Source organism: Poecilia latipinna, unplaced genomic scaffold, assembly GCF_001443285.1.
Source record: "Poecilia latipinna isolate Pla-1442-1.1 unplaced genomic scaffold, P_latipinna-1.0 Scaffold60, whole genome shotgun sequence".
Taxonomy (NCBI): Eukaryota; Metazoa; Chordata; class Actinopteri; order Cyprinodontiformes; family Poeciliidae; genus Poecilia; species Poecilia latipinna.
In genome coordinates this window covers 382,579-398,179 of record NW_015112676.1, presented here as the reverse complement: position 1 = coordinate 398,179, position 15,601 = coordinate 382,579, and the positions used below count along the sequence as shown (strand labels likewise).

General features: G+C 37.9%; 1 protein-coding gene across 15 annotated transcripts in view; it reads right to left on the bottom strand.

The window, feature by feature from the left end:
* Nucleotides 1-14,025, bottom strand: part of mycbp2 (MYC binding protein 2) — a 74,150-nt gene extending 60,125 nt beyond the window's left edge. For 13 of the 15 annotated variants that reach the window (XM_015056717.1, XM_015056727.1, XM_015056783.1 and 10 more), the window contains exons 1-4: nucleotides 13,331-14,025; nucleotides 10,374-10,449; nucleotides 2,351-2,566; nucleotides 154-307 (exon numbers count right to left, since the gene is read on the bottom strand). In XM_015056717.1, the coding sequence (XP_014912203.1) occupies nucleotides 154-307; nucleotides 2,351-2,566; nucleotides 10,374-10,449; nucleotides 13,331-13,608 (724 nt within the window). In that variant the 5' untranslated portion in view covers nucleotides 13,609-14,025. The remainder of the gene's footprint in view (nucleotides 1-153; nucleotides 308-2,350; nucleotides 2,567-10,373; nucleotides 10,450-13,330) is intronic. The other 2 variants (XM_015056816.1, XM_015056824.1) reach the window with 1 other exon arrangement.
* Between the last annotated feature and the right edge of the window lie 1,576 nt (nucleotides 14,026-15,601).

Here is a 15,601-nt window from a genome sequence, read left to right as displayed (position 1 = left end):
AATGTATGAAAAAAGTCCTAAAATAGACCATTCATTGAAGGTGCGCCTTATAATCCGGTACGCCTTATAGTGCGGAAAATACGGTATTTGGAAAATAGAATAAAATAATAAGTAATTACCATTATAGAAAGGCAAGTGCAAGTAGAAGTTTACCTAACACATCAGGAGGCTCCGTCTGAAAACCCTCTGGCTGTTGCCCCTGCAGCATGTCCAACAAAGCCTGCAGGCTGCGCAGGCACAGTAATGGGTGAGAGAACCGAGTCTCTTTAATCAGCTCAAAAACCCCGCACAGGCCGATGCCGATGATCTGCAGACGAGGAAGGAAGCAGGTTTGTGTAAAGGGTCAGTGAGGAAAGATTGAACATTTTGCTAACTCAAAATCCTTTTCTTTCTACATATTTTAATGCAAAGAGTAGATTAACCAAGGATTGGAGTCCTGCTCTGCTCAATCTCCTATAGTATGCATAGTTACTTGGGTCAGTTTAAATATCCAATTAGTACATTGGGTAGAACGTCAGCTGCAATTGTATGTCTGCGTATGTGAAAGAGTTTGGCCCAGAAACAGATGTCCTTTCCCATCGTTTTTAACAAAGTTTGTTAGACAATCAAATTACGCTGCAATGCCACTGAAGACCTCTTCTTCCCTTACTTAAAAGTAAGCTTTATTGCATAAAAGATGCAATAAAAGTCCAAGAAAAAAAATCTAAATGGACAGATTCAATGATGACTTCAGAATTCATTTTAAAGACATACATCAAGAATTGTTTTCTCAACACATATTTGCAACATCTATCTCGTCATCAACACGATGGAATTAAAACTCAACCCTAAAAAGTGTTGTATCATCAAAGAGTTTGGCTCAGAGATTATGTAAGCATGACGACTTGCATCTATTCATCAAAATCCATAATGAAAGACTCTACATTGCTGTGGAATATTTACATGGTAAACACTGCTTCAGTAACAGTTTTTTTTTTTATTATACAGTGGGTCAGATTCAGGAGAAGCAGAGTGGCCTCCATCCTGGGGTGAGGAGGGTTTGGCTCTAGTTTTCTACTCAACAAATGTTTTTTGGACCTTGTTGACTGGTCTCATCTTTGCTCTTTGCAGATGATGTTCTGTTAGCGTCTTCAGTGTGCAGTGCAAACAGAAAGAGCTGAAGTTTAGTCACTAAAGAAAGGGATTATTGAGGTTTCCTTCTCTGATGCAGTTATTCACTCAAAACGCGAAAAAGAGTGAATGAAAGATGACTTCCGAAAAAAGGAACAAACAAAAACTTTTTAATGGGTACCGCACAATGGGAGATGATTACTATTTAACTTTTTAAGGGCACATTCAGGAGTGGCTGTATTAAAAAATTGTTAGTCCAGTTCTGCATTTGTGAGTCCAAGCCTGCACCCATGTTTGAGCTCAAACTGCATGTATGTAAAAATAACACACCAACAAAGAGACATGTTAAGAATCAGGAGCCTGTAATTTACACATGGTAGATTTCTGGTAACTACAACTAGAGCCACAATAAGCATGAATAAGACTGCCTGTTCCTTTATCGACAGGTGGTTTGCATCAGTCCCTGATGCAAACCATCAGGGACTGGGGATATAAAGTGAGTGAAATGCAAAAAATGTCAAAATAAATTTAAAAAGTTTGATACTATATTGTTTTCATAAATTAAAACATTAAGTTATATTTCTAACCCAATTTCCACAAACGGAAAACATCTTTTTACTTATTTTCTCTGTTGTCAGTGCACGACACCTGTCAAGCACCAAGCCTATTCTTTTTTTCCACTAGTGAATAATTGGCAACTAATTGTGTAGACAGTTTGCTTGAGAGGCAAAGTTTACCACCTTATTGGCCCTGCAATAGCTGTAAACAAACATTAAAGACCCTTTGTCTCCAAACAGCTGCTCTATTCCTGAGTTCTGATAACGCATGAAAACAAAAACAAGATCACCTCTAGCCATGTTGTTTGACATGAGGAAATATTCCATCTTGCTACAGTAAATGGCAGTGGCTAGGTAATTACCCAGGCACAAGGGTCATAATTTAATTACGCCACTGCCATAGCAACATGTCAAAAGTCCACAGGTTGACTCTGTTCTAAACCAAGAGGAAAAGTTGTAGCCCAAACAATTCTTCTTTGATCAGGGCTTAAAGATATTCCTGGTAATATCAACAAAATTACAAAGTTTGTAGGTAAAAAAAAAAAAAAGATGAATTTGAACAATTAGAGCCATCAAAAGCTCATCAAAACTACTATTGTCTCTGCCAAGACACAAAGCAATGACACCACTACAAAAATGCCACAAAAAAAAAAAAAAAAAAAAAACTCCTTCTTGGCTCATACCTTTGGCAGCTTTACCGCCGGCTCACGGTACTCTTCCTCCTCCTCGCTGTCTGAGTCGCCGCTCTGCACTGAGGTCCTGGAGGCCAGAGCTAGGGAGGCCTCCTTCTGCTGCCAGTCCAGAACGCAGTGTCGCACATTGCAGTAGACATTAAATGCAGAGGGGTTACTGTGTAGTTTGATGTCTGGCACGAAAAGAGCTCCATCTAGACTCTCGGCCTGTGGAAATAATAAAAAGCAAACAACAAAGATCGATAAATGCTTTACTTGGTCACGATGTGCTCAATTAGTGCATTCACAAGTACATAAATACTGAAAGGAAACAAAAAAAACCAAAAACATTTCCACAATGGCAATTAAATAGAAATCCCAACTTTTATTCTTGTTTCTTCATTGCTGAAAGAAGCGATGAATTCCTCCTCCAAACCAAACATATTGGTAACACTTTATTAGATGAGGTGTACATAAGACTGACATGACGCTGTCAAAAACACAAAGGAGTCTAAATGAATGTCTATGACTGTAATCATGAAGTGTCATTTGGTAAATGACACTTTCAATGCAAAGTTGCTCTAAAAGTTGCATCAAAAGTCCATTAAAAGTGCCAACTTTGCAGCATTTACAAAATAATGACACTTTATCCAAATCTGACACTTTGAACTTTCAATGCAATTTTTAGAACAGCTTTGCATTAAAAGTGTAATTATTTACCAAATGACACTTTATGACAACAGTCAGAGATTCATAAAGACTCCTTCATGTTCATAACAGATGTCATGTCGTGTCAGTCTTATGCACAAACATATTTTTCAACTTACATCTAGAAAATAGACATGCAAGAAATCCTACATCTAAGGCAAACCTTATATATGATTTCTGACTACAAAACATCTGTGTGTCTAAAACGTACGTCGACCAAACGGGCTTCAAATTATTTACACAAAGCCATCACTATGCAATTGTCTGCTCAGAACAGACATGAAAATCTATATGAACATAATGTGCAAGGTCTGTCAGCATCAGCTGAACAGACGTTACCAGATACTCTGTATGTTAAACTAGGATTCCTTTAGTTAGCAGAGTTTTTATTTCTAGCAAACCTAACCACCATGTTGTAAGCAATCGGAAATATCCTCCAGTGGTGTGGTTGAAGTATTTAATGTTATAGGGCCATGAATGTAACATTCATATCCAAGAGAGAATTAATAAGCCAGAGCCATAAAAAGCAAAATGATTCTTAATGTAGAACAAGTTTCAGTAATATGGCACTCTACACAAAAATTTGCACATCTAGTAAATTGTTGTTGTTTTTTTTTAATCATCAAGCAATATAACCTCACAAAAATGCACATTTGAGAAAAATCCACGCTATAACTGGAATAAATTTATTCATTTGGTAAGAATCTATCATAACTGATATAACTGATTAAAGAAGGGAAAAATATTATCAAATTTGCCATTTAAATATCTCACAACCAATCAACTGTACCAATTAAAGTTAAACAACTCTAAGTGTAACAAGCAAAGTTGAGTGAGGACCCACATTTGTCTCGCCACCGTAAACAGTAATGAGGGTGAGCTTTAAAAAAAAAAAAAAAAAAAGGTTAATAAAAGGCTAATTTAAGGCTTTGTGTAAATATTTGCCAAGGGTGCCAATAATTTGCTGATGGCCCGGAACATAGATGTCTTACTATCAGAAAGGATCACACAGGTCCAATGAAATCAGTGAACAGCTTATTTTTTTATGCTCTTTTGCCAACAGTAAAGTATGATAGCTACAGAATTTGGCATTGTGACATATATTGTTCATTGAGGAACAGATTGGGTGTGAGTCACCGCAGCGTGTGGCCGCAGTCTTTTTGTTTGGCAACAGCGGTGTCATCTCAGAAAAGGCTAAAGGGACAGGAGGGAATATAGTTCCATAGTTTAACAAAATGAAACATGTTAGATCATTTTGCCTGTTAACGAGTGTGTCGTCAGCAGTAGCTTCTTACTACCAGTGAACAGTCTTGCAGAAATAAACATTTGGCCAATACTATAACTTATTTTTTTTATAATGAGAAAAATAAAAGCTTTGGAAATCAGCTACAGAAGAAATTAATAGGTGGTGTAAAATTTAGACTGGATACAGGAAAATGTAAAGAAATGGTGGAATAGGTCACCGAGTTTAACTGATTTATCAAGTTTGCTTTAATGCTGAAAAAAAAAAAAAAAATCAGTTAGCTTATCTAATGCATTTCCTTAAAGTCAATTTTGACCAAAGAGCAACTAATGCAAACAATCCGAAAGCTGCATTCTGCTATTTTACACTCCATTGTTGAAGGTTACACAATATCTAGGCGTTGCCTGAAAACTGACCCTTAATTTATATACACAGTACTCAGAAAAATATTTAATATATTATTAGCAATATTCAGTGCTGATTATTGCCTCGTTGAATAAAGAAATAAAAAATAGAACCTGTCTGGCAACATGAAGTATGCCAAAAGATCTTCACAAAAAAACAACTGAAATAATTCATGAAAAAGTCATTGAGATCCATCAGTCTTGAAAAGCATCAACAAATTCTTTCTAACAAACAGTGAGAGCCACTATACACAAAAGACTGAAGAGCTTATCCTTCCTACCAAAATTACTCCAGGACGCCATCAGTCCAGATGGTTGCAACACTGGAAGCACCACAGGCCTCAAGTGTCTCAGTCAAGGTCAGAGGTGACGATTTAACAATAAGGAGGACATGGGGAAAAAATGGCATCCATGGGACCTTGAGGTCAAAACTTCTGCACACCAAAAAAGAACGGAAAGTGATGCTTCACATTTGGCACAAAGGCATCATAATGATCCAAAACTTTGTTGTGGAATTTTTAAAAGGCGAGAGAGTCAAGCAACAAAATTACATCTGAAAAGCAAAAGGAAGCAGATGGGGAAGAGGACACAAAAAAAAAAACAAAAAAAAAAACATAGTGGTATTAGTGTGACAATGTTGAACTTCTTTGCCGGTTCAGGACCTGGACAAGTTGTAACAATTGACTGAACCAGAGAGTCTGGTTTCAGCCAAAAATCCAAGCGGTTCTGGAGTGGTCTAGTCAAAGTCGGGTCTTTAAACAGATTAAATGGGTCGTTCGTGCTTCAAAACCCATAAGGTGTGGCCAAATGAAAACAAATCTTCAAAGAAGAGTTGACCCAAATTCCAACACAGAGATGAATTGCTTTGAATTTTTCTTATTTCCCAAAAACACTTAACATATTTAAATAGTATATATATTTCATATAGATGACAGGAGTTGATGATTCAGCAAATATTTTCTGAAATGGACATCAAGCAGCTCAACGTAACCACTCTCCTCCATTACTGAGTTTTTACAGTTTTTTTTTTTTCTTTAATTGATTTTACTCAATATAAATGAGGAGGGCAGCCCAGCTGGGGAAATTTGGATTAAAATAACTATTCAAATTAAAGGTTTTCTATAATCATTATGATCAGACAAACTGCAGTCGACTGAGAAACTCGATAAACAATTTAACTAATTGCTGACTGCTTTCCCAGTCCCACCAAGAGAAGTATTTTAACCACAGTCCTGAGACGAGCTCTAAAGAACTGCATCGATCCACCCAGGATCTCTCGCACTGCTGTGCTTCTGGCATCCTGATGGCAGGAGGTGAGGTCATCTTTTCAGGGGTGGAAAGGGTCATTTATTATCAACTAAAACCTGCGAGGAGAAGAACGCTGGCTCCACACTCCCCAAACAGTGCCGTCAGCTGATCTTTTGCCACGGTAGTAGCGTAACCTTTGTGACTCAGGCCATACAGCGTTCATGTAACAGAATTAAAGCGTGGAGATATTCAGAGCCCGCAAACTGAATCCTGTCAAACTTGTGCAGCAGAGAAAATAAAGCTGAATTGTTTAATTATTTTCCACCTGCAAAAGGAGTGTTTCAAAGCGTTAGATGCCGAAGCTCCATGCTGTTGGGCAGATCTGCCAGTTTATAAAGTTCACAGGAGCAGCACTCGTTAGCGAGAACGATTAACTGTTATCAAATATGCCAACGGACAGCCAATCCATTCTATCTGAAAGCACACAAGAAGATGACGATCCCATTATGCAATATGCAAATCCAACCGGCACACTCATGGGTTTCTTCTCACTTAGATAAAGTACAACGCATGACTCCAGCAAGCTGCTCAGAGGGTTTCTGTGTGCTCCACACTGATGATCTGAAGTAAGCACTTAAAAGTTTTACAAAGCCACTGCCAGACATCCAACGGCACACTTTGTCGAGGAAGTATCTTAAACTAATAGAAAATTAAAACCGAGGGGATGCAAGCCAACATGGTAAGCTGAAATCAAATTATATAACAGGCTATTTCATGAGTAAACATGTGAAATCAAATCTGTAGTTGCCGTATCGGTTCATGCCAAAAACATGACCATTAAGATTAAAATATTACATTATGACAATTAAAAAAAAAAAACATTTTAAAAACAGAAATATGGGCTTAATGAAAAGCAGCATACTGCAAATTCTTCATAGTTGCATCATCACTGCAATCACAATATCAGATGATTATTTAAGTACGACGCATTCAGGCATTTTACGGTAGCGATGTGATTGGAAATGTAACATCAAAATGCTAGAGAGAGTAAAGTGTTTCTGCAGAAACACAAAGTATTCATACTTGCAACAAACATGACTTATTTAGCGCAAATTATATTGTTATTGCACCGACACCACCGCACGTTGACTGGCTTGCTAATAACATAAAGCCCCAATATCAATTATGATTAATTCGCATTTTTCTGACTCATTTCTGTCTTTGCAATTACACATTGTCCAACACGCTTAATATCTCAGCCACTAACAACATACATGAGGTGTGGCCGTGTTTGTTTTCTGACGGCATCCTTCCACACCTTTGCAAATGCAATACTGGACTCGCCAATGCTGAAATGACAACTACGACTAGATCAATATCGCACTTGTAAAACCTTCGCTGTGTTTGTGAAAGCCTAAGTCCTTCTTGGTTTCCTCCGAAATAGTTAAAATCTTATGTTCTTTTTAATTCAACATCGCGTATCGTCTCTCCTCTCATGCTCAATGCAGCTTTACATCACTATTACAATACAATTCATTGAGAAAATCCTAATAAAAAGCAATTCAATAGAACCTTATGATGTCAACATAAACCATGTCAGTTTTTAACCTTTGAGCTCTTAATAAAATAATAAAAAAATAAAATAAAAAAGTCTGTACTTCTCAAGTAGTGTTACACTTACTAGCTTCACTCTTACAAAAAAAAATTATAAAGTCATCTTCAGAATGTTCAATATCGGTTCTAAGCTTGCTGAACCATTTCAAGGAAAGACCTTTCTGCCTACAGCGTGGAAAAGGAGATTGCTTCTTCTTTCCAAGGTTCTACTCTATGTCTAACTTGCTGAAAGCTGAATCTCTTTAAATATTAAGAGCCACAAGTTAGAAAAGAAATTATTACTGTAATCTTTGACATCAAATGAAGATCACATCAACACAGCTAAAATATCTGTGCACACGACTAGAGAGACATCGTATCCATGCCACTAACACACTAATTATGGCTTTATAGGAATAAACCACATAAGAATCTCAAGTATCGGAGCAGAGTCCTGATTAGGAACCGGAGATAAGGACTCTAAATGTCATCACGATGCTTTTCTGTATTTACTGACAACGATTAAAAACGATGATATAAAGCATTTAAAAATTCATCAGTGGAGCTACCACCACACGCTGTTAGACAATCACAAACACAGATGCAGCTCTTAAGATATAATACATTCGTTAGCAAATCGTTTACTTCAGCACACCGGCAGTTACATTTACTGCAACAGTGGAGGCTGAAATAGTTGAAACACTAAAACAATCCCAACCACACTGTCCCATGCTTGCAGACATTAGGAGTTTATCCTGTTTGCAATCAAACCACTTTTAAAACAATCATATCCCCCCTATAGTGTTGTGATAAACTCAAACTTGGCCTAAATCAAGACTTTTTTTTTGTTTTTTTATAATATGGCAACAATTAGGCTTCTAAGAACGTTTTACTCTCTACAGAAAAATCAAAGTCTACTGCCTTCTGCAGTTCCTTGTTTGTCTGTGTGATGTCACCTGCTCTGACCTTTGCTCAGACATATTCAGGCAAGCTGTCTAAAAGTACTAAAGCAGAACAGAGAGCAGCTGAAACACCAGTCATTTAAATCGTACAATGTTCAAATCAAAAGTGCAAAGCTTACAACGCAGGAGAAACTTTTTTTTTGTACGTTTTGTCCATACGCAATGACTTCGTGCCGCATTGATTTATGCTGCATATATGTGAATTATCAATGAGACACAGAAAAGCAAAGCAAACATGCCAATGTTAGCATGGCATTTTAGCAAACTGCTCTGCATGATAACATAATCAGCTGAAGCGTTGCATGAGTTTGTAAACCGCAACCATATGTAGAGATACAAATGATAAAGTTATGCTAATACATAGTAGCACACTAAATTATTCAATGCCATGAAGGAGTAGTATTTTGTAGCTGACCTGGTGAAATTCCAGACACAAAAAATAAATAAATAAATCTATAGCCGCCGGGTACGTAAATGGCATTCATTTTATTTCCTTAGTATCATAATTACTCTGATCTGCATCTAAGAAAGAAATTCTCATCAGGACATTCCTAGTAATAAGTTCTAGGAAAAAGCTCAAACGTTTTTAAAGCTCAATATCAATGATCACTTAGCATAAAAGCTTGGACTTACAGGAAATGTATACAAGGAGGAAGCCACCAGAAAAGGGATACAAAACATTTCTATTATTACATTTCCAAGACACTTTTTCTGGCGATAATGACTTCAAGTAAGAAATGCATGATGAGGAAATTGCTTAGTGTACCATATCATACATATTACTATCGCAATTATACACAATTGCGATACGATTTTAACGAAAACAAATCGCACATCTGCCTACAAACAAGATGTTGCATAATGCTCTTCATAGAAATGACAAGCGTGCGTGTTTTTTTTTTTTTTTTTCCGTTTTGTTCTTTGCCCTACTTTCATGTTTCAATGCAGCAGCAGAAGAGGAGCTGGAGAGAATTCAAACCACTCTACTGTCTGACTACTCCAGCGTCAGAGGCATGACAGAGCAAGAGTGAGCGTGACAAGTACAAATACGACATGACTGCCCAGTGTCCATCTAACAGCAACCCACAGTTCTTATGCCTCCCTGATATCCAGGCTCACTTCTCTGCGTGTAGAGGTTGTCACTTAATTTTAAGAAGAAATAATTTAAAAAGGAGGATTTTTACTTGAAGAAAACTAGAAACATTTCAGACAGATTCTTTTTTTTGCAGAACGGAGGCATGACATATTTTCCACATCTCCTTGGAGACCTTACTCTCTTAAAGAAACAGTGGAAAGGAATAAATATAACCTTCAGTATAATTCATCTCCTTATGAGCTTGAAGTACTTTGGGATCAAAACAACACAACAGCATCCTTTTTATCCAGACCTGGATCCTCCTTCGGATGAAGGAGATGGAGGCAGGAAACTGTTGCTGTGGAGATGTGGAACACATTAGGTCGCTTGGCAACAGCCCATCATGCACAAGTCGGAGCCACTCCCCGAGTGCTCCACATTCAACCACCCCAACTTCATGTTTGGAGGGGCTAAACTGCAGCTGACTGAACTCAAAACAAAAAAATAAACAGCACAGATCCGCAAATCTACCTGACCTCGTCTTTAATCGCAGCATCAGTTCAGACACTTCAGCCGAGAGGATTTATCGTAGGTATCATCAAGAAACATTGTGTGATATCTGTAGATTATGTCATCTCCAACTACCTAGGAGGCTTAACAACTACAATTGACAAAAACAGTGGCGCTTTGAGCAAAAGAATCCCAGAAAGCAGAGATAAAACTTAAAAAAAATTGATTTTCTAAATCAAGAGTAGTATTTTTTTAAAAAAAAAGCAAAAGAGAACACCTTGACATCTCTTACCTTTGTTCTTGATTTGACTTTTGACTTGACTTTTTGTCGCCTTTTCAGTTTCTTCTTACTCAAGGCCTTCTTCCCCCTGGAAGTTCACAGAAACAAGGCGGATAATGTAAAGCATAACCTTTTCTATGTGCATTTGTTTAAAATTTCTAAAACATTTTAACCAAAAAAAAAGACATTTAGTACTCGAACCACAAAGGAGCGGGAGATTCATAGAATCCGAATGCGAGTGCTAATGCATGCTCTCCCTTGCAGTACTTGTGTCTTTTGGATTTTCACGGCACTTAAAAGGCTCATTTGGACGAAAAGCACTCCAATTTTTTTTTCTCTCGGGGTTGAAAGATTATTTCAGTTCTGAGTTCTCTGCATTAGCACCGGTGCAAAAGTTGCAGGCAAAATGAGACAAATTAAACCTGATGGCATGTACAGCATCACTCTAGAAAAGGAGTCCGAGACCACACTTAACAGGGGGCAGAAAAGGACAGTGCAGTGGGAGAACAACATCTGCTGTGTTGCACATTTACACAGATTCAAGTCTTTCTATTTGCACTGTGGAGCTTTAGCGCTGTTAAAAGGATTTATTTTTTTTTTTTAAAAACACGAGAGTACTCTTTAGTGCGACTACTGCTTTTTTGTCTCAATTGCATTTTCAAGCACGCTCAAGCAGCGCAGGTTCCGGGGGGGGGTGCTTTGACTTCTTGAGCTGTCTGAATGTCCATGTCTGAAAAGTCATTTTTCAGTTCTTTTTATAAGTTTAACAGACCTTTTGTAGGTTTTATTGGAGATTGGAAGAGAAATTAGGTTGTTTTAAGAATGTTCTCCTAAAAACTATTCTTCAAACTGGTCAGGTCTTTGTCATAAAATATATCCTTCATGACTATTATATCAATGGTAGTTGCTGCAGTAGAACTTAAGGAGTTTAAGTGTTTTGGTTTTTAGCAGCAACCCTTGTGGTCAAAGTATAACTTTAGCAGAAGATATGACGAGGTTTTACAAACAAATGACTCCAAAACCGCCACACTTCATCATAATAATGGACTTGCAGTTGATGGGTCTCTTAACGACATCTCCTACCTCTTCCTGCATAGCTGCTGGTCAGCTGGCTAAAAAGAAAGATGCTATGCCTCCCCACTGACTACAAACAGAACAGTCTAGTGGCTTTGAAATACATTTGCCAGTAAATTTAGCAGAAAATCTTTACTCATCATTGTTCAGCCGATTGTGGTTCTGTGGGTAGAGTAGTCGTTTTGAAATTTTAAGGTTGTTGGTTTAATTTCTAGCTTCCCGCTGTGGCGTGCCGATGTGCCCCTGGGCACTGCAAGTTGCGATCGGGTGAATGTAAAGCGTTTTCAGTGATCAGAATCACTAGAAAAGCACTATACAGTCCTTAAAAGGTATTACTTAGTCGTACGTCTAGATATCAGGATTAAAATAAAAATCCACATTAAACAACATTTTATATTGTTATAAAAGTAACAAACATTCTACATATTTCAAGGAGCATAATAAAATAAATGTCATGTTTTCATTAGTTTGAAGCAGAAAATCATCATGATAAAAAAAAAATACAGATGTTTGACTAATCAAACACCTGTATTCACTTGATGATGGAGTTACTGTAATGGGTTTTTCAATAATACTCCAATTTATTGAAAGGGTTTGTACATACAGATACAAGAACATGAAGATGAGGGGAAAAAAGGGAAAGATCTGCATTATGCCACATGTTAAAACAAAAACATAATTTTGGCTTCAATTACAAGCCAAAATTGTAATGAGTGAGTTACAATTTTGAATAACTGCGCTCTGAACAACTAACATCATCCATTAAACATCTCTCTCTGGCCTTCCATTAAAACCAATACTGAAGTAATATCAGACACCCACTAATATAAATAACACTAGACAGGATGTTCATTTATAGATGTTCTTGCACCATCTTATGAGCATATCAATTCATTCTAATAAATAAATATCAATTCAACAATCATTTCTGGCGATTTTTTTTTAATTTGTCAGACTTTATGGTCCAAAATTAGAAAGTAATTATTTGGTTTCTGAGCAATCATCTGATCCTGTCAAACTAAACAACCTGACTAGAATGACGTAAGTGTATTATGACAGAAAACCAGATGAGTTCATTTTGCTGCCAACACGTCTTCATCTGAACTTGTCTCAAATTGCCATTTGGGTTTGTTTAGATGTAATGTGTGTATATATTCATAGTGTTATATCCATGTTTATCGTTATTATCACCCTCTTTTCTGTATAACTGACATGTTTAGATAACATAGAAAGGGGCTGATGCCAAACGTTTGTTAGCTGGCTAACAGTGACGCTGTTGGGCCTAAAAGCATGTACACGGCAACACTAAACGACTGAATTGACCAACGCATGTTGTCAAGCAAAACTGGAAAGATTTAGAACATGCTTAATGAAAGAAAAACGCCAAAGATTAGGGATGAGTTTGTTTACGTGCAGCAGGGTGTCCCCCTCTGTCCAAAACAAACTGGCAATATGCTGTAATGACAGCTAGCTAGCTAGCTAGTGTGAGTGAAAACTGCTCAAATTCCATATGCATTAGGACCTAAAACTTGTATTTGGTCATTTATTCAGTTTTGAATCACCGCTTAATTAAAGTCACATTGTCCGGAACACCCGGAATAAAAAGCACCCACAGAAAGGTGAAGCAACGTAATGTTAGCTGGGGTTGTACCCCTAAGCTAAGGAAGTCACACAAATTTACCAAATAACAAGATGACTCCGCAAGCAGATATTTGAATACACAGCATGCTTGTTTTAATATTAAATACGGAACATTAATACAAGTGAGACTAATATAGTATTTTATTTAAAATATTCGACTTAGCACCGCGACGAAAGGGTTAAGGTTAGCTTTCAGCCGTTAGCCCTTCAACTGACAGAGCAGCTCCATGTATCATTTTCTGTTGACCACTTACCTTCCCTGATTTATCCCCTGCTCTTTATCATTGATGGCGGTGGTATAAATCCGTCTGTATCTTTCCGCAAGGGCTCGTCCAGAGAGTAAAAGCTGGTACCGAGTCCGACAATCCGACTGGGCTCCGAAAGTCGGGCAAGAACCCATTCCCGAACCGATGGTGGTGAGATCGGCTCCCACTCCAGAAATTACCCTGACACCCAGCCCCATGGACGGCGATAAAGAGGGCAAAATTCCCCCTCCACCGGCGGCGGCCGCTGCCGCAGCAGCACACATCATCGTTTAGCAGAACAATGCATATATCACACAGTCAGGTAATATCCAGCCATAAGATGCAATCCTCTCAACGTCAAACCCGCCACATGTCACATCATATGTCCGCTCCGAGCTGCAAAAGAGCCGCAATTAGCATCCACTGTTCTCGGTTATTCTCAGACGCAGAGTAGGAGCCTTTCTGACGGCGCTGCTACGGGGTTCCGATGCGCAGTGTCAACACGTCGTTCTCCTCCCGAAGGCAGACCTCCTCAAGCCACGAGAAGCAAATGTAGCAGAATAGAAGAAACGAAAGTCGTCATGAATAAAACTGTTGTGTTTCGGTTTCATTCGTTCCTTGAATATTTCTTGACCCCGAAGAGGCAGCACCCTCAGCAGTGCTGCCATCTTAGCTCCATCATCCCGCCCCTCCCAGACTCAGTCCTGCGTCGATAGCATGCTGGGATATTTTCATATGACAAAACTGAGCTGATTTGCCTAACAAATAACCGCTGTGTAAATATTTTTTTTTTTTTTTTTTTTTAAAGGGGCCTGTAAATTATATCACAATTGAAAAGTAAACTTTTTGCCATTGTGTTCAAATTGTGCAACTCACTTTGATGATGCTTAAAACCAAAATTCGGTTTCCCAGAAAAGTAGAATATTATAAAGCTGTTCTTCTGACATCAGATTTCATATTTAAATATTTTAAATTTCACATTTCATTTTTTTAAAAAGCGTAATCAGACATAAAAATTATGCATAAATTCTGGCATTTTAACAAATAAAAAAAAAGCATTACTAAAAAAGTCTAAAAGCGTTACAAAAAACCCAACTCAGAAGAAACACACACTTACACAAAAGCATTTGAAACCAATACATTCAATAGGGAATGTGTATATATTAGAACATCACACAGTACTTCCCGTCAATCCTTTGTCCTGCATGGTCAGTTGACCTCTAAATGGTCCAGCAGCCTAGAAAATAACATTAAAATGCTAAAGCTTGTGCACGAACAAGAAGTCTCACTTTAACATAAACTGTGGCTGAATTCCTCCAGCATCGCCTACTGACTTCACCCCGGACTTTGAGCAACTTGGAGTCTGTGTTTCTTCCCTCTTCCTCCAGACGTTGGGACCTTTTCTTCCAAATAAAATGCAAAATGTGCTTTCCTCCAAAAAGAGGACTTTGGACCACAAAGGAACGGCCCAGTCCTGTTCCTCTTTAGCCCAGATGTCTGAAGTAGAAGTAGAAGGATTTGGGAGACAGACAGCATATGAAAAAGCAAGGGGTCATATAAATTTGCATCGCCAGATAGATTTATCAAGGTTTCTTATCCGTGTGACCTTTAAAAACAAGGTTGGATTATGCTGAAACTGTTTTGGGTTTTATATAGCACACCCTTTAAAATGCATTTATTGATCAACAAGATCAACATTATGTGCTCGTAGAGTTCACCTTTCCCTGGGGAGAAGTGTGAAACAGTGAGACTTTGATCTCAGACACGAAACATAAAAACACCTTCATTGCATAAGAGCTGGAGCCACCCTTTGATTTTATAATTATCCTGATAAAATCACCCCACTGATTTTTTTTTTAACCACTGAACATGTATTCATTTCTGTCTAAATATATATATATATATATATATATAAAATATATGGTATTGCTGGAATTCTTCGAAATACAGAACAGAGATTATAGTCAGACTTTCTCTTGCAACAGAAGGATACACAAGGAGGGAAACTCTGTTCGACAACATCAGTCAAAATGTCAGCAAAGGTCAAAACCCAGTGTGGTGCAGAGGTAGACATGAACAGCAGGTACACCAAGCAGACATCATCACAATGTAACACATGCAATGTTTTGCGATGTGCAAAGATGTGTTTAGCAGGAAATAAATCCTCCTGGACCTTTCTGTTCTCAGAGGGATATCTCCTGCTGCTGTCTTTTTTTTTGTTTTTTTTTTTTTTTGGGGGGGGGGGGTTGGGGGGGGGGGGGTGGGGGGAAGGGTTTTTAT